Genomic DNA, 18,778 nt, shown 5'->3' with positions numbered 1-18,778 from the left:
TACCTGAATAACATCATTAATCCCGTCATTGTGTCCCTGCGTGAACAACACAGGCCTAATATTATCTTAATGGACGACAATGCTCCAGTTCATCAAGGTCTCAACATTAGGGAATGGCTGCTGGAGACAGGAGTACCTCGAATGGAGTGGCCTAGATGTTCTTCAGACCCGAATCCCATAGAAAATTATGGGATCATGTGCTGAATCTCCATCTAGAGGCTTATAACTCCATACCCCAGAACTTCCACGACCTGCGGGCCACACTGCAAGAAGAGCGGGATGGGATTTTTATACTAGTTTAAGACACGTTGGTGGTGTGGTCAGGTATCCTTGCAGGTCATCTAGCACCCAGACAGTAAGTTGACTTGTGAACAGCATGAGACGTCGTTGTCAAGCTGAAAGTGATGCTCAATTGCACATGACACGTTACTGAGAAATTGACATCTTTGTTGTGGAATAGTTACCACGGCTTTTGGCTTTTGTTTCAATAAATTGTTTGAGATCAGGAAATCACCAGCGCATGCTTCTACCTGAATGCCATACTTTCATGACATAATGTGGCTGTAGCTTGGATTTTTTTATGGTTTCCCAAGCTAAAGGTTTGGAAAACATGTAATATTTCTGGATGAGTTTAACTGTCAGTCTAACCTTTTCAGAGAGTAAAGAAGAAATAATATTAGCCTAGTGTTTAACCTCTTAAATTTGAAAAAGATCTCAATTTTCACAGTTTTTCTTGGAACATCATAATTTCACAGGAACGCATGAATGCAGCACACAGAAGTGGCTGTCTTTGGTTTAGATGTCGAAGTGTGGCCTCCATCTAGTGGTAAAACCTAGCCACCGCAAGCAGAGCTTATTTACAAACAGTGGAGTTAAAAACTATAAATATGAAAAAGAAATTCCAACAGACAAGGTGTACATACTGCAACACGAGTGTGTCTAATTTAGTCTTCAGTAAATAAATAAAGAAATAATACACCAATGCGATATGCCCACTATTGGCAAAGAAAATATAAGAACTATAGCACCCACTACCATTCCAAGCAATTTTCTGAAAAGTGGTTCTGATAACATAAAATGTCTACCACTCTTGTATTACAGAATGATGCATTAAAATCAATGAGTTTATATCAGGGGCGTCTAAAATGTGGCCCAGGGGCCATTAGCAGCCCTTGGAATGATTTTGTGTGGTCCGAATCACAGTTCAAGAATGATACAAATCAGACACTCCAACAGAGGCGGTTTATGCAGATGGAACCTTTTAAAAACATTTTAGGCTCAGATTTTAACAGACAAAATAAAATGTTCTTAAAATGGAAAATATTAGGTACAACGCAAAGTATTTTTCTTCTATTAATTTTGCTTTTTGCCTTCACTTTAATTTAAAAGTAAATTCAATGATTTTTCACTCAAAGGCAGGCATGGGCACACCTATTCCTTTAACTTGGCTAAATGTATTTTTTGTGACTTTTGTGTTCTTTCAACTTGAGGTTTTGGCTCAGATGGCAAGGGCCGGTGTCCTGCATCTTTTTGATGTGTCTTTGCTTCAACACACCTAAATCAAAATATTAGGTAATTAGCAGGACTCTGGAGAACTTGACAGCATACTGAGGAGGAAATTTAGCCATTTGAGTCAAGGTAGGGTAGAAACATTCGGAGGTACAGAAAAGCAAAGAAATCTGCCACAATGTGTAGCTCTGACATTAAAACCTGCCATAAAGAAAACAGGGATAAAACAAAGTAGCAGAAATACATTTTAACCCACAGAAATTAAAAGGGGCAAGTCATCAATTCAGCCATTTATGATTTATTCCATTATTTTCACTCCAAGTAAAAATATCTTGAAAAATGTTTCATGACACAAGTACCTAAGATATATTTATTCATTATGAGATTTTATCTTTAGTTTTTAGATACATTCAAGAAAATGTCACTGCAACTCATGGTTTTCACATCAAAAGGAAAGAAAGGGCAGCAACATTTCTGCAGTGATGCATCCCAGAAACAAAACAGAAATGTTGTGTTATTTGTCTGAGTTTTCATTTTTTGGCCCATCCATTTTTCTCGGGAGCTGGCACAAACACAAGATGAACATCTGTCTTCTTCTGCTGGCAGCAGCCGTAAATTCTCAGCCGCACACAAAGTAGCTAAATCCTCCTTCAGGGCAAACTTGGCAGTTTTTCATTCCCATCTGAATAATTAATCACCACCCTGTTCACAGTTGGATTTAATTTTAATTTTCAAGAACAATAGTGGGGATTGTTGGAAGTAGACCACAAAGTTTTCATTGGTCTGATGGTTTGGAGTTTTTATGTTCATAAACTCACCTACTTTCAGGTTGTGGAAATCATGGAGTAAGTTCTGTTTGTTCTGCATCCAATGTGACCCAGGAGTGTAGGACCCAGAAGTGTGGTACTGTAACTTCATTGCAGAAATGAGGCCTGTTTGTTTTCTTAGTCTGTCACTACTGTAGAACTCAACTTTGGACATGTAGATCTAATACATAACTACAACGTGAATATATTAGTTTATTTTTTACTCAATAAACAATACATAAACATTTACTCGTACTTGTACTTGTCGTCTTCCGCTTATCCGGGACCAGGTCGCGGGAGCAGCAGATTCAGCAGAGACACCCAGACATCCCTCTCCCCAGACACCTCCTCCAGCTCCTCCAGGTGGAGCCCAAGACGTTCCCAGGCCAGCCGAGAGACATAGTCCCTCCAGCGTCCCATGGGCCTCCTCCCGGTGGGACGTGCCTGGAACACCTCCCAAGGAAGGCGTCCAGAAGGCATCCGGTATAGATGCCCGAGCCATCTCAACTGGCTCCTCTCGATGTGGAGGAGCAGCGGCTCTACTCTGAGCCCCTCCCGGATGGCCGAGCTCCTCACCCTATCTCTAAGGGAGTGCCCAGCCACCCTACGGAGGAAGCTCATTTCAGCCGCTTGTATCCAAGATCTCGTTCTTTCGGTCATGACCCAAAGTTCATGGCCATAGGTAAATGGACTGAACTTATAGAGCGCTTTTCCAGTCATACAAACCGCTCAAAGCGCTTTACACTAGAGCCACATTCACCCAATCGCACTCACTAACGCTCACACATTCATACACCGATATGCAGATCGGTAGGCAACTTGAGGTTAAGTGCCTTGCCTTAGGTGAGGGTAGGAACGTAGACCGACCGGTAAATCGAGAGCTTCGCTTTTCGGGTCAGCTCTCTCTTCACCACAACGGACCGGCACAGCGCCCCCATCACTGTGGCAGCCGCACCAATTCGTCTGTCGATCTCCCGCTCCATTCTTCCCTCACTCGTGAACAAGACCCCGAGATACTTAAACTCCTCCACTTGAGGCAGGAACTCCCCTCCAGCCTGAAGAGGACAAGCCACCCTTTTCTGGTCGAGAACTATGGCCTCTGACTTGGAGGAGCTGATCTTCATCCCAGCCGCTTCACACTCGGCTGCGAACCGCCCCAGTGCATGCTGTAGATCTTGGCTAGAGGGGGCCAGCAGGACCACGTTATCTGCAAAAAGAAGAGACGAAATCCTCTGGTCCCCAAACCAGACCCCCTCCGGCCCTTGGCTGTGCCTAAAAATCCTGTCCATAAAAGTTATGAACAGGACCGGTGACAAAGGACAGCCCTACCGGAGTCCAACATGCACCAGGAACAGGTCCGACTTAGTGCCGGCAATGCGAACCAAACTCCTGCTCCGCTTGTACAGAGACCGGATGGCCCCTATTAAAAGGCCCCCGATTCCATACTCCTGGAGCACCCCCCACAGGGCATCACGAGGGACACAGATGAATGCTTTCTCCAGGTCCACAAAACACATGTGGACCGGATGGGGAAACTCCCATGAACCCTCGAGTAACCTGTAGAGGGTATAGAGCTGGTCCAGTGTTCCACGGCCGGGACGAGAACCATACTGCTCCTCCTGAAGACTATTGGCCGGACTCTCCTCTCCAATACCCTGGCGTAGGCCTTACCAGGAGGCTGAGGAGTGTGATCCCCTGTAGTTGGAACACACCCTCCGGTCACACTTCTTATGTAGGGGGACCACCACCCCAGTCTGCCAATCCAAAGGCACTGTCCCCGTCTGCCACGCAATGTTGAAGAGGTGTGTCAACCATGACAGCCCCACCACATCCAAAGACTTGAGATACTCAGGGCGGATCTCATCCAACCCCGAAGCCCTGCCACCGCGGAGCTTTTTAACCACCTCGGTGACTTCAGCCTGGGTGATGAAAGAGTCCAACCCCAAGTCCCCAGCCTCTGTTTCCACCAGGGAATGCGTGATGGCAGGATTGAGGAGATCCTCGAAGTATTCCTTCCACCGGCCGATAATGTCCCCAGTCGAGGTCAGCAGCTCCCCACCCCCACTGTAAACAGTGTTGGCGAAGCACTGCTTCCCCCTCCTGAGGCGCTGGACGGTTTGCCACAATCGTTTCGGGGCCAACTAGTAGTCCTTCTCCATGGCCTCACTGAACTCCTCCCAGGTCCGAGTTTTTGCCTCTGCCACCGCCCGGGCCGCGGCACGCTTGGCCCCACGGTACCCGTCAGCCGCCTCAGGAGTCCCACAAGCCAACCACAGCCGATAGGACTCCTTCTTCAGCTTGACAGCATCCCTTATTGCCGGTGCCCACCACCGGGTTCGGGGATTGCCGCCGCGACAGGCACCGCAGACCTTACGGCCGCAGCTACGGGCAGCAGCATCAACAATAGATGCGGAGAACATGGTCCACTCGGACTCTATGTCTCCAACATCCCTCGGAATCTGGTCAAAGCTCTCCCGGTGGTGAGAGTTGAATACATCCCTGGCCAAGGGGTCCGCCAAACGTTCCGCCAAACGTTCCCAGCAGACACTCACTATGCGCTTGGGCCTGCCAAGTCTGTCCGGCTTTCTCCTCCCCCAGCGGATCCAACTCACCACCAGGTAGTGATCAGTGGACAGCTCAGCCCCTCTCTTCACCCGAATGTCCAAAACAAGCCCGCCGCCAGTCCCCATGGGCCACTCCAGAGTAGAAGAGAGTCCAAACCCTCTCGAGGAGATGGGTTCCAGAGCCCACGCTGTGCGTGGAGGCGAGCCCGACTATTTCTAGTCGATATCTCTCAACCTCCCGCACAAGCTCAGGCTCCTTCCCCCCAAGCGAGGTGACATTCCATGTCCCTAAAGCCAGCCTAAGCATCCGGGGATCGGGCCGCCGAGGTCTCCACCTTCGTCCGCTACCCAATCCTCTTTGCATCAGTCCCTCACGGTTCCCCCTGCAGGTGGTGGGCCCACTGGGGGATGGTCTCGCGTCTCTTGTTCGGGCTTGGCCTGGCCGGGTTCCGCAAGGAGCAACCCAGCCACCAGGCGCTCTCCGACGAGTCCCGACCCCAGGCCTGGCTCCAGGGTGGGACCCTGGCTCCGCCGTACCGGGCGACGTCATGTGCCTCGATTTTGTAGTCGTCATGAGGGGTTCTTGAACCACTCTTTGTCTGACCCCTCACCTAGAGCCTGTTTGCCATGGGAGACCCTACCAGGGGCATTTAAGCCCCAGACAACATAGCCTCTAGGATCATTCGAGCACTCAAACCCCTCCACCACGTTAAGGTGGCGGTTCAATTGATGGTATTGATGGTTCAATATAGAAAGAAATTCTTGCGGAAAATTCTTGATGGACCCGTCTGTGAAACCCTTGAAGTTTGCAGATGACACCACTGTCACTGTCCTGGATTAGACAGTGACAAGTCTGCATGCAGACAGGAGGTGGATCGGCTGGTTCACTGGTGTGGTCTGTACCACCTGGAGCTTAACCCGAACAAGACTTCTGGAGAACTGCCTCCACACTTCCACCCCTCATCATCCTCAACACAATGTCTGCTGTGGACCATGTCCTAGTAACCACCTAAAGTGGTCCTCACACATAGAAACTGTGTGTGGCCCAGAAGAAACTGTACTTCCTGCAGCAACTCAAAGGACAACCATCCTTCGGAGCCACTGGTCATCTTCTACATAGCCTTTATTCAGTCTGTCCTTCTTTCATCCATCACTGTGTGGTTTGGCTCATCCCCAAAACAGGACAGATCCAGATTGCAGGGAGCAATCAGATCTCCAGAAAGGATCACCAGGGCTGAATCTTCCCTCAATCCAGGTCTTGTACAGGTCTGGAGTCAGGCAAAGGCCCACACATCCTGGCCACAAACTGTTAAGACTTTTACCTTCAGATCAGCACTACAAAGCCTATTTGCAAAAACATCAAAGAGACAGTTTCTTCCCCTGGGCTGTCTCTCTGATGAACACAATGAAGACCAAACAGCTTGAGTAGTCAGATACTCTGCTGGAAACAAATAAATATTTGCACTACCACAACCTGCCTTTCTTTTCTGTTCATATACAGAAAATAAACAAAATAAGTTGGCTGTACATACCCATACATGTACATACTGCTTCTTTATTAGTTTTTTTTTTTTTAGAATTTTTTCGGCACTAGAGGCGTTTATTTTTTACAGTAGGCAGACAGGAAGGAGGGGCAAAGACAGGGGGAGACATTTGGCAAAAGTCGCCAAGTCCGGGACTCGAACCCGGGATGGCAACTTCGAGGACTATAGCTTCTATATGTGGTCGCGCGCTAACTTCTACAGCAGCAGCGCCAGGCCCCTTCCTTATTAGTTTTATGTCTTCTAAAGTTTCTATATATTTATAGTTAGTATAGTGAGCGCTGGAAACCAATGTCACTGAAGTTTGTGCACACAAATTGGAAAACCTCTTTAATTATTGGCACACCTGGTATAGATTTATAAATAGCCTTAAAATAAATTCCTCTTTTATTACAGTAGCATAATCTCCCCCAGATTTTTTTTAGAAAACATCCTGCCTTTAATTTGGGTTCAATTAATCAGAGGGAAAAATCTCACTCTAAGAAAAATTAGTATTTTTGGATTGGCACATTTACAGTTAAGACTGAAGAACCACCTGTTCCCTGAGGAACACACTTAATCTTCATCTATAACATTTCACAAGGTTGGGGCATACAGGGGGAACTCTGACCATTCCTCTTTGGGCAATTGATCTGGATCATTTAGGTCTGGGCAATGTTATGGGCATGGAAAAGATTAATTTTGTGTTGGGTGAAACCGTTCTGTATTGCTTGGTCCATGTGGTTTGGAAAAGCTCAATTTTAGTCTAATCTGACCAAAGCACACTGTTTCATTTACAGTCCCAAAAGTATTCTGCAAACTCCTCATGTTTTCATTTGTGATGGTAGGGCAGAAAAGGCTTTTGGAATGCTTCCTAATTAACTGGTTGGCATGTCGACAGTCTAATAGTTGCTATGGAGACTTAGTGACCACAAGATGCTGCATTTCTTTAACTGTGAGGTTTGGAGATTATTTTTACTCCCCTTCTCATCCTAAACACCATGTGTAGATGCAAGTTCCAGTTGTCTTAACAGTTTTTCATTATTGCTATGAATGTAGATATGCGCAGGTTCGGGCCAGTGACTGTTATCTTGTAGCCATTTCATAATTTATGAAGATCAGCAATAATTTGTCTTACTTGAATAGCATAGTATTTTGTCTTTCCTGTGGGTAAGAAAAGATTTTATATTTATGTCTCAGGAGAAAACTGAAATCTTGGATTACTAATTAAACTTTGTACACATTAAGAGGGAAAGTTTAGGAGTACACCTCCATTAATTTTTTATAAGGATCTATCAGGGGTACTGATAATTGTGACACGTGATTTCCTTAAAAATATGCATTTATTCCCCCACTGAATAAGTGTGCTCAAATTGAAATTTGGATTTTCCTAAATTTTTGGTGTTATGATAAATAAATATAATAGACGTCACATTTAGTAAAAGAATCACTTTTGATTGTTTTATTTGTATTTTCACACAGTCCCAATATTTTCCCGATGTGGGATCAAGTATCTATAATCAAGCAGGAAAATAAACATTTCTCAGGTACATTGTAAATTAAAAACTGTAAAATACAAAAGAAACAGAAAGTGTACTTCTAGTACCTTGTATACCTGCAGCAGAGTATATACAGTACATAAACCATTACAACTGTTTTTCCTAATAAGGGTGAAACACTGATAAATTATCTGGAAATTGAAGTAGTTTCTATAATCACTGTAAAACATGATAAATGCAAAAGCATATTTCAAAGTTAACAGTACAAATATCAGAAGAACACTAGCAAAGAGGAACACGTAGTACTGAGGTTATAATGATGTCGAACTGAGGTGGTACTATGAGAGAAAACCTCCATCTGTACCATGTTTTCATTTTTTTGTTTGTTCTTTACACACGGCCACACATTAAATACACCACAGTCCTGTTCTCCCACTCAGTACAGACCCACGTTGTCCCACTCCACCAGGTACTGCACCTTCCCATCTGGGGTGACACGTCTCGCCAAGATCCTCACAGCCTCTCCTCCTCCTGCCCAGCTCCTGGCCACAATCCCGTCACTCCCTCCCATACCCACACCCATTCCTGCTCCACCTCCTGCTCCGCCACTGCCCCCACCGCCGCCAACGCTGGTCTGATATGGAGGAACGTCACGCAGGATGAGGGACTCCAGCTGCTTCTGACCTGGCTGGTGCTGGTGTTGGTGCTGGTGGTTGTGGGGGTGCTGGTGGAGGTGGGGGTTTCCGTTGGAGCTGAAGGGGTATGGGAAGCATGTTGGTGGTACCCTGCAAGTGTCCTCCATGCTGCAATGTCAAACAGAGGCAAGGATGTCAGCAAAAAGCAGTATTTATCAACAGTTAAAGAGCTACAAACAACAGCACTGTGCAAAAGTTTAAAACCACCCACTAATTTGTTTTACCTCCAAGCAGTCAGATTGTGTTGTAATCCTGTAACGTGGTCAAGATCAATAGTTCTCCAGGCTTTCTGTAGGTCTTTCAAAGCCTTTCTTAAGACTTTGGCAGTCTAAATTACCTTTTTTATTTGTCACGTTACAACTACATCAATTTGTAGTGGATTTTACTGACAGACCAACACAACATAGTGCAGAATTATAAAGGGAAACAAAAAGAAACAGTTTTTAGTATTTTCCGACCCAACAATAACAATCTAAAAAGTGCGGCATGCATTTGTATTCAGCCCCCAAGTCAATACTTTTCCTACACATTTAGCTTTTGGTGTTTTAGGCTTGGCCTCTACCTGTTAGAGACTCAAAAAGGCTCCAATTTGTGTACAATTTGCTTTGCAAAATATCCTCAAGTTCAATCAGACTGGATGAAGAGTATGTGTGAGCTGTACTTCCAAGTCTTGTCAAAGGTTATATTGGATGTAGGTGTGGACTTTGAAAAGGCCATTCTAAGATATGAATATGTTTAAGGATTACGTTGTGGCTCAGGCTGTGTGTTTATATCTGTTTTACTGCTGTCTCAAGTCTTTTGCAGGTTTTCTTCCTGTTTCCGTTCAGCTCATGTACTGATTTCCATTTACCTCGGAACTGGAAAGTCTTAAAAGCGACTTAAGCTCTGAGGTGATAGCGTTCTAGTTTCCCGCAAATGTGAAAATCGGAAAAAACAGGGACGCTTGTATTCTTCATTGCTCTCACATGGCCACTGTTAAAACAATGACAATAACACTGTTCTACACGGTATTTAATGCATATAAACAGCATCGAAACATCTCATCTTATAAACACTGAAAAGTAGTACCAATGTACAAATGACTAAATGTTACACAAATAATAAAAACAAAGAAGGAAATGTTTTACTACTGTTGTGAGTAGCAGCCATTTTGAATGGGAAATTCAGGTATGTTGCCCACACTTTCCGACACATAATTCCGACTTTTGGGGCCGTTCAGGTTCAGATTTCAGAAATTCAGAGTATAAATGGAAAGCACCAACAGATCTTCCCAACATCTCAGGCCAGCTTACCTTCTTAAGAACAGCAACCCTCTGAGGCCTTCAGAGAACAGCTGGATTTATACTGAGGTTAAATTACACACAGAAAGACTCCAATTAGATTCCCCACTGATAGCAACTGGTTGATCCAATTTTATTTAGGAGTATCAAAGTAAGGGGAGTGAACACAATTACATGTCACACTTTCAACCTTCTTTTGAAAACCACATAATTTTTTGAATTTTACTTTCAAGTTACGCAACAAATTATGTTGGCCTATCACATGAGATCCCAATAAATTAAATGGATAAAAATCCTTCTAATGGTTTTAAATTAAGGTTTGCACATTCGTTTAAGAGATATGAATACTTTTGTAAGGCCCTGTAGGTTTAACAAAAACAGGAAAGAGAACAAGGACAGGACTAAATTAGAAGTGTTAAGGCCTAAAGTTTCACTAGCAGATGAACCGTTTCTGTAAGGGGCCAAAGATTCAACTTAAAATCAGTCATCTTTCAAGCTGGCTGATAATATGTTGGCCCAACAAGGTTCATTATTTGGGTTTAGACGCATTTTATGGCTAAATCAGTCATAGGCCTGACTTAAGTGACACAATAACTACATAACTATTAATAAGTAAAAAAGTTTTAAAATACTGTTGTTTTCAGTTTATTTCTGTAGTAAAAATGGAATAATTAATTGTTTTACCTTGTGTAAGCTGTTGGAATTATGATTATTGATTAATTAATATTTATCAAGAATTATAATTAACAATCATAATTTGACAAAATTAATTTCTTAACCAAAATCCTCATTTATGAATCGAGACCAGGGATGTCTTCTGGTGTTGTAATTGTGGCTCAACGCCTTTGATAATTACAACCATTAAATACTCAGTAATAATTGATAATTATTACCAGAGATGTCACAGTTTAATCAACCGTTTCTGCCGAAACGTGGGGAACTTTAACCTTATTTTGACTGACAAATCACTCCTGCACAAAGTAAGCACAAAACGCCTCCTCTTTATCTATGTGAATATTTATTAAATTCTCTATTATTGCTCTAAAGATGCTCTATTATTACAGCCTGATACTATCCGCTCTTCCGCTTTAATAATCTTCACCAACTCAAACATGCAAAGTTCTACACAAAAGGGCAAAATATCTAACTAAACAAAATAAAACAAAACAGCAGTTATGGCCAAAGTGTTAATATGACAAAGGAATATGGTGTTGAACGAAGCTTTGGGAGTGCCCCTCCCAAAGTGTAGCTCAGTGGGACACGGGCAGTCATAAACCTTCCCCCAGCAAGGTTGTAAATCTCAGACCACACAAAGGGTCATAAACCCTTTTGGCGGCAAACCAGTAAAACATGAAGTTGAAGACAAAGAAAATGGTTGATTTTCACCATAAGGTTATTGTAGCGGTCCAGTTTCACAGCGCACATGCGCGCAGGTGTTCGCACGGTAAAGACACACTTGCGAGACACGGCGGCCTCCGAAAGTACCAGCAAGTTTCAAAACAATGGCATGCACATACAATTCAGAACACATTAGACTCTAAATGGCGACTCTATTCGCACAAAAATTTCCTCTACCCTGCCCAGACTATTTCTAAGAGAGAAATAAAATTAAAGGATGGGTTTTACTTTGTTGAAGTCTACCTTCTGAGCAGAGGGAGAGAGGAGGAGGGGAAAGTAGGAAGTTAATGTGCGTCCACAGTTAACTTCAGGAAGAGCGGTCAATCTTCGTCCTTTGGCCTCCTTGGCGAAAAGGAAAAATATGATCTGACCGTCAGCAGTCGACTAGAACCAAGCAAGGAGGGAAAGTTGCGTCTCCTTGAAACTCCGTGGTTTTGGTTACGTGTTAAACTCACGTCTTCGATCGGCAAAGTGAAATTTCTGGCCTTCTCATTCCAGAAACCTTTCATGAATTTTTTGCTGGCCAACGAAGGAGAATAAATGAAGTCCACTTGGGACTCTTATCCAGAAATTGATGCGCTTCAGTTGCTGGTCCACTTTCCAGCATGAAAAGCAGCTTCTTTCAAACGTTCGCCTTCCTATATTGCCTCCTGTGATGTCAGACCTGGGACAGACCCGTCATATCAGCCGCAGTGGCCGCTGGGTTTTGTAGGACAGACTATCCTGTGGTACAAAATGGCCGATGACGTTGGAAAGGCATAGTGGCGTCCAGCAACGTGCAAATGGTCCAATATTCAGCAAACAAGTGGTCCAACAAATCCCATAGGTCATCATCAAAATTGTTTCATTCGGGTGTTAAAATACCCATGGCATTCAACTCTGTTATTTGTCATTTGGTTTGAATTTAAAGAAAAACCTTTTTCTGTTGGAGGTCTCTGTGTTCCGGCCGTGACGTCGACTCAAACCAAAAATAAAGAACTTAAAGATCAAAATATACAAGCTATACAAAATATATTTAGATTTAGATTTAAAATTTGTCCTGTGGACATAAGAACTGTCAACCATGAGATTGAAAAAGTAAAGTAAAACCTGTTGTAATGATGAAGACCCCTGGAGAGAGCAGCGTTCCCGTTGTAAGAGGTGTGGTACAGGGCATACATTCGCTTAGGAGCGGAGCTGTGGGTGAGATGGACAAAAGACATACATTTTTAATCTACAAAACACAATGATCATATCCTAAAGTGGATGAAAATGTTCCAAATTTAAAAGCTTCATTTAGGCCTTATTATTACAAAAGAAAACTGGTATCAAGGCTTTCCTTTTATTTTATTTTATCAAATTTAAAAACAACCAATTTAACCATACATATAAAGTAAAGTAACTGACATAAAGTAAGATAACTGACATATAGCAATATTTACATATTAAAACATACTTACACATTAAAGATATCACACAAATAAAAAAATCCATGATCATATGACCCAGCATGCGGCTTTACATATTCATACAGCAGACCTTTTGTTGGAGCCACAATCCAATAAATAAATAAATCCTTACTTTATTACTCACTATATGATAATTTAAATAAAATTGGAAAAACACAATACATGGCATCCATAGTTATTTAAAAATTTTAATAATAGAAATTCAATTCAATTCAGTTTTATTTATATTGTGCCAATTTACAACACATGTCGTCTCAAGGCACTTCACAAAGTCAGGTACTTACATTCCAATTAATCCTAACCATTGAACAGTTCAGTCAGATTCAGTTATTTATTCAAATTGGATAAAAAGTTTTTCTATCTAAGGAAACCCAGCAGATTGCATCCAGTCAGTGACTTGCAGCATTCACTCCTCCTGGATGAGCATGTAGAGACAGTGGACAGTCACTGGTGTTGACTTTGCAGCAATCCCTCATACTGAGCATGCATGTAGCGACAGTGGAGAGGAAAAACTCTTTTAACAGGAAGAAACCTCCAGCAGAACCAGGGTCAGTGTGATCGGTTTGAGAGAACAGAGCAGAGACACAAAGAGAACAAAGAAGCACTGATCCAGGAGTACTTTCTATGGGAAGGAAAAGTAAATGTTAATGGATGTAGCTCCTTTATTTGCTCTCTTTCAGACTCTAACCTTGAAAACTAGATCAGAGTTTATCTGTTCTTTCTTTCTAGGTGAAAAGTAAAAGCTCAGTCAGTAGCCATGTCTAGGAGAGAGAAAGGGTTAAACACTGAAAGACAGGGCCATGTGGATCATTGGTAGAGGGTGAGCATTAAGTTGTTGCCAGCAGAAGCTTGGATGATTCCCCTCTCCAGAAAGGTGTCACAGGTAGACACAGAGTCAGGCCAGGTGTAGCTTCTAGAAAGAGAAAAGAGGGAGAACATAAAGTTAAAAACTGAAATAACAGCAAATAATGCAAAATTGTAGAGTAGTGTGAGAATGTAGCGAAGACGGTGAAAGTGGTCATTATGTCCTCCAGCAGCCTAAGCCTATAGCAGCATAACTACAGAGATAGTTTCAGTTCAGTTTATTTAGTGAAACGGCGCTTATTTAAAACAATGTCGTCTCAAGGAACCCCACAAAGAGCCGCACTGATGGTCATTGTTATACTAAAAACCACAAGGATTGGGATACCTCCCTCTGTCAGACTGATTATAACCACTGGAAAAGAGAAAGGGTCATAGGAGGAAGGCTCCCTCCCTGATAAACTAAGCCACTCTAACTATAAGCTTTATCAAAAAGTAAAGTTTTAAGCCTAGCCTTAAAAGTAGACAGGGTGTCTGCCTCACGGACTAAAACTGGGAGCTGGTTCCACAGGAGAGGAGCCTGATAACTAAAGGATCTGCCTCCCATTCTAGTTCTAGAGACTCTAGGAACCACCAGTAAACCTGCAGTCTGAGAACGAAGTGCTCTGTTAGGAACATATGGACCAATCAGATCTCTGATGTATGATGGAGCTAAATCATTAAGGGCTTTATATGTGAGGAGGAGAATTTTAAATTATATTCTGGATTTAACAGGGAGCCAATGAAGGGAAGCTAAAATAGGAGAAATATGATCTCTCTTTTTAATTTTCATCAGAACTTTCATCAAAACTCATTTTGAATCAGCTGAAGGCTTTTAACTGCATTTTGTGGACATCCTGATAGTAAAGAATTACAATAGTCCAGCCTTGAAGTAACAAATGCATGGACTAGTTTTTCAGTGTCACTCCTGGACAGGATATTTATAATTTTTCTAATAATATAATAAATATAAATTTTTTTTTCCTTTATGAAAATATTGTATAAGGTAAAGGCTTCTATAATTAAAAGTAAATCAGTCAGTCAGTCAGTCAGTCATTTTCTACCGCTTATTCCATAGTGGGTCGCGGGGGAGCTGGTGCCTATCTCCAGCAGTCTACGGGCGAGAGGCGGGGTACACCCTGGACAGGTCGCCAGTCCATCGCAGGGCAACACACAAACAACCACGCACACACTCATTTAAGAATAAATCATCAATATAAAAAAAAAATATACATGTAATATTATGTTAATAATTTATACATTGTTTATGTTTTCTGTACTGAAGTACACCATAATAAAACTGAGCTTTCACTTTGGCTCGACGAAATGACCCTAACTCCTGAGTGGTTAACCTGGACAGGAAGTCCATCTTAGATGAATTATCTCAACTGCAGCAGTGTTAGCTCCGCCCCACTGACAGAAGAAAAGGTAGATTCAAGATGTGCCACAGCATGGGACTATGAAATGAAATTTATTTCCAATTTTAATGAATTAATGACACATTTAAGCAGTTTTTGAGCGATTTAAGTACTTAAAGGATAAAAATGATCAACTTCCATTAAAAGAGAATTAAATAAAAACCTACCTGGAGACAAACTCACTGGAAGAGAGGACCTTACCATGCATTAATCTCCTCATCCAACTTCCTGGAATTGAAAAGGTTGGCTCCTCCCATGTATCCATGGCAACAAGGCAGAAGTTCCACTGGGTTGGCAGCGACTGGAGGTGGACAGGCCTGCAATCAGAGGGGTGGGAACACAGATCAGTGTGGGAGGCACCCCTAGCACTGATACCTCTGTGACCTCTGTGAATTGGTGCTATATAAATAAAACTGAATTGAATTGAACCTCCTAACATGAAGTCAGTTTGGGATGCGGAGGATTCAGTCACTGAAATCTATCTGAAAGTTTGCAAAACCTTCATCTGCTATGAAAACAGTGAAAAAATCGAGGACTGAGATAGGACCTGAGAGATGCGTCATACTCCTGTTGATCATCTGCTGTGTGCCATGTTTTCAGCTCAATTTTTTACAAATTCATTTCTTTTAGCTATAATCATATTTTCTGTTTGTCAAACTGTTTTAATATTGAGATTTTTCATAGATTCAAGTAGAAAAATTGGAAACATTTCTAAGCCACTTGTTTGTCCTCAGGAGAGGTGCAAATATGTAACTTTAGGCTTCTCACACTGAAAGTTTAGAACTGTGGAAATATTTAACTCTGTCTTGCTTTTAAGTCTTAACTTGACATACACATGACCAGAAGTGTTTGTTCACCTATTAGGTTTTAGATGATGCATTCAAATCTAAAATGTTTTTGTCTAATCTAATTTTTTGTTACTTAACATTTAAAAAAAGGACGCAAACATCCAGGTCTTTACAGTGCTTTGCAAAAGTGTTGAGCTACAAAACGAACTGCAATTTATTTCATTGACATTTTGATGCGACAGATCAACACAAAAGAACACATATTGTAATAGTCAGATAAAAAGTAAAGAACACATATAAACAGTTATAAACAGGTCTGCTCAAGAACATGGAAACAGGATGGACCAACTTTAGACCTACTAAGACATGGACGTCCATCTAAACCAATCAGGCAAAGGGAGTAGAAACAGCCAAGAGGCCCAAGTAACTCTGCAGGAGCTGCAGAAATCCACCACTCGGGTGGGAGAAACTGTTGATAGGTCAACTATTAGTGCTGAACTCCTAAAAGCTGGCTATTATAAAAACAGTGGCAAGAAGAGAGCAACTGTTGAAGAAATGCTTTAAGAAGTCTCCTTTGCATGTGCAAACATGTGGAATAAAGTTATCTTGTCAAATAAGATCAAGATAAACTTTCTGGCCAACATACAAAACACTGTGTGGAGGACAACTAGTATTGCACACCATCCTGAGCACACCATTCCCACAGTGAAGCATGGTAGTGGCAGCATCCTCCTGTGGGGTTGTTTTTTTTTCTTCAGCAGGGAGAGAGAAGCTAATCAAAGGTACATTGAAAATGGATGGAGCTAAATACACAGCAACCATCACCGTCCAGCATGAACACTGCCCTAAACATACAGCCAGAGCTACAATAAACAACTGAGCTGGTGCTGTTTTAGAGAATAGACCAAAATTTGAGTCTCTATATGTACAAAGCTGATAGAGATTTACCCTAAAAGACTTGCAGCTGTAATTGCAATGAAAGGTGGCTCTGCAAAATAATGACTCATGCACTCCAGACTTTGTAAAGAAGCTAAAATGCCAAGTATCATTTTTATTCCACTTCACAATTATGTGGGACTTTGTGTTGCTCTATCACATAGAATCCTAATAAAAAACATTGAAGTTTGAGGTTTTAACAAGACAAAATGTAAAACCTTAATTGGGCTATGTATACTTTAGCAAGGCACTGTACAGTAATTTTTATCTTTCAGTCTATGATGTCACAATTCTGCAAATAAAAAATATAAAATCCTTAAAACATGTTTTTTATTTTGTATAACTTGGAGGACAAGGGTTGATAGATCTATTTCCCTTCTGAGCAGTAAAATGTGTTCCACCCTACATCCCATCATGTGACGCTGTTACTGGCAAGAAAGGCAGCTCTCTGTCTACCAACAACCCATAGCAAGTACAAACATTAGGATCATCAGATAGAGCCATCAGTCACTGGAAACACAATCCTGGAGGTCATTTTTTTCATCACTGGACTGTGACATATGGGACCACACTGAGCCCATTATCATTCTGTAGAATGACTATAATGATGGAGGACTACTACTCCGAGACTTCCGCAAACGTCTGTGCCTTTAAATGCTGGTGCTCTGTCGGAGTTGCACTGTCAAGGTGCCAGCGCCACCTGGCTAAACTGTAATTGACTGCAAAGTGCGTCTGGAAGTGATCCCAGGCCATCAGCATTCCTACCCATCTCACTTTCCTCACTACAACGAAGAGCAGCTACTCAAAGACAGGCAGAGATTAGCATCAGTCAGAGGAGAACAATGAGGCCTGGATATGACAGAGGAAAAAAGAAAGAAAAAAATGAGAGCTCTGCAGAGCGTATTGTTCCAGGATTACAGTATGTGCACATACTCAGATCAGTGATGAGTAGGAGGAAAAAAGCACAAGGAGCATTCACGGTTAAGAATGCAGAGTATAAATAGCAACCACCACATGTGATGGTGCTTGTTTCACAGCGATCCGCCGGGAATTGGCTTTGATGATAATGATAAATGTGCCGCTGAACTGCAGGTGTTGATGAAATACAAGAGCAGGTTTTGGCAAGATTGGATTTGAATTATAAATTTTTCCGGAGCAATGCCACATCTCTCACAGCTATTATTAATCTATCTGTGTACCTTTAAACATTAGCACCTGCAGAAAAAAAGAGAAACGCTACACAGGCACTGAACTAAGTAAGGGAGTAAAAACTGATCTCGACAGTGAAATGAACCTTCATGGCACCATCTAACTGACAGTTTACTTAAACCATGTACCTGGCAGCAGTAAAAGGAACAAAAAATCAACAAGCTTTGGTGTTCCAGACCACCCCCTTCCTCCTGAGACAGAGGTGCTGACCTGTGTCTCCATGATGCGACGCTTTGATTTACGTAACTCCGATCCCCCCACTCTCCTCTGGCAGGGCAGTGACAATGGGCTGAGGAGCAGAAAAACACATAAATTAGTATACAAAGATAAACACCAGCATCATTTCTTCATGTGAGATTTATTACTGAGGCTTTATTCAGGTGCTGACAGATGCACGATGCAAAGGAATGTCATTTTTACTTAATGATAACATTTTAATAAAGACACAAATGTCAGGGTATTTTTATATTTACAGTGTTTTGACAATTTCCAATTTTGTGACACAAAATACAAAACAAACTTCAATTGAGTATTATATTGGGATTTTTATGTGACGGACCAACATAAAAGAACATGTAATGAAACTGTGAAGTGGAAGGAAAAGTACAATATAAATAGTTTTAAAATAATATCCAAAGATCTGAACGTCTCACAGAGCTCTCTGCAGTCCTGCACTCATCTGAACATGGAAAGAGGATGGCACAACCTCTTGGGTAAATTTCCTGCTGCCTAAATCTTCCCAATTTATTCACTCATCCTCATCAGTGTCTAAAAAGCTGAGATTTTGTCCGTTTCTTGTTCTGGAACACACAGGTGTGTGTTAACACAATGTCAAGGGGCAAAGACATCAGCAGTGACATTACAGAAG

The 18,778-nt window shown here is 42.1% G+C and overlaps 1 protein-coding gene across 2 annotated transcripts in view; it reads right to left on the bottom strand.

Moving 5' to 3' along the window:
- Positions 1 to 7,846: 7,846 nt before the first annotated feature.
- Positions 7,847 to 18,778, bottom strand: part of phf1 (PHD finger protein 1) — a 33,496-nt gene continuing 22,564 nt past the window's right edge. For both annotated transcript variants that reach the window (XM_047361021.1, XM_047361022.1), the window contains 4 exons: positions 18,121 to 18,199; positions 15,179 to 15,294; positions 12,361 to 12,447; positions 7,847 to 8,701 (listed from right to left, as the gene is read on the bottom strand). In XM_047361021.1, coding sequence (XP_047216977.1) covers positions 8,335 to 8,701; positions 12,361 to 12,447; positions 15,179 to 15,294; positions 18,121 to 18,199 — 649 coding nt within the window. In that variant the 3' untranslated portion in view covers positions 7,847 to 8,334. The remainder of the gene's footprint in view (positions 8,702 to 12,360; positions 12,448 to 15,178; positions 15,295 to 18,120; positions 18,200 to 18,778) is intronic.

Source organism: Girardinichthys multiradiatus, chromosome 3 (assembly GCF_021462225.1).
Source record: "Girardinichthys multiradiatus isolate DD_20200921_A chromosome 3, DD_fGirMul_XY1, whole genome shotgun sequence".
NCBI classification, from domain to species: domain Eukaryota; kingdom Metazoa; phylum Chordata; class Actinopteri; order Cyprinodontiformes; family Goodeidae; genus Girardinichthys; species Girardinichthys multiradiatus.
This window is presented reverse-complemented; position numbering and strand designations above follow the sequence as displayed.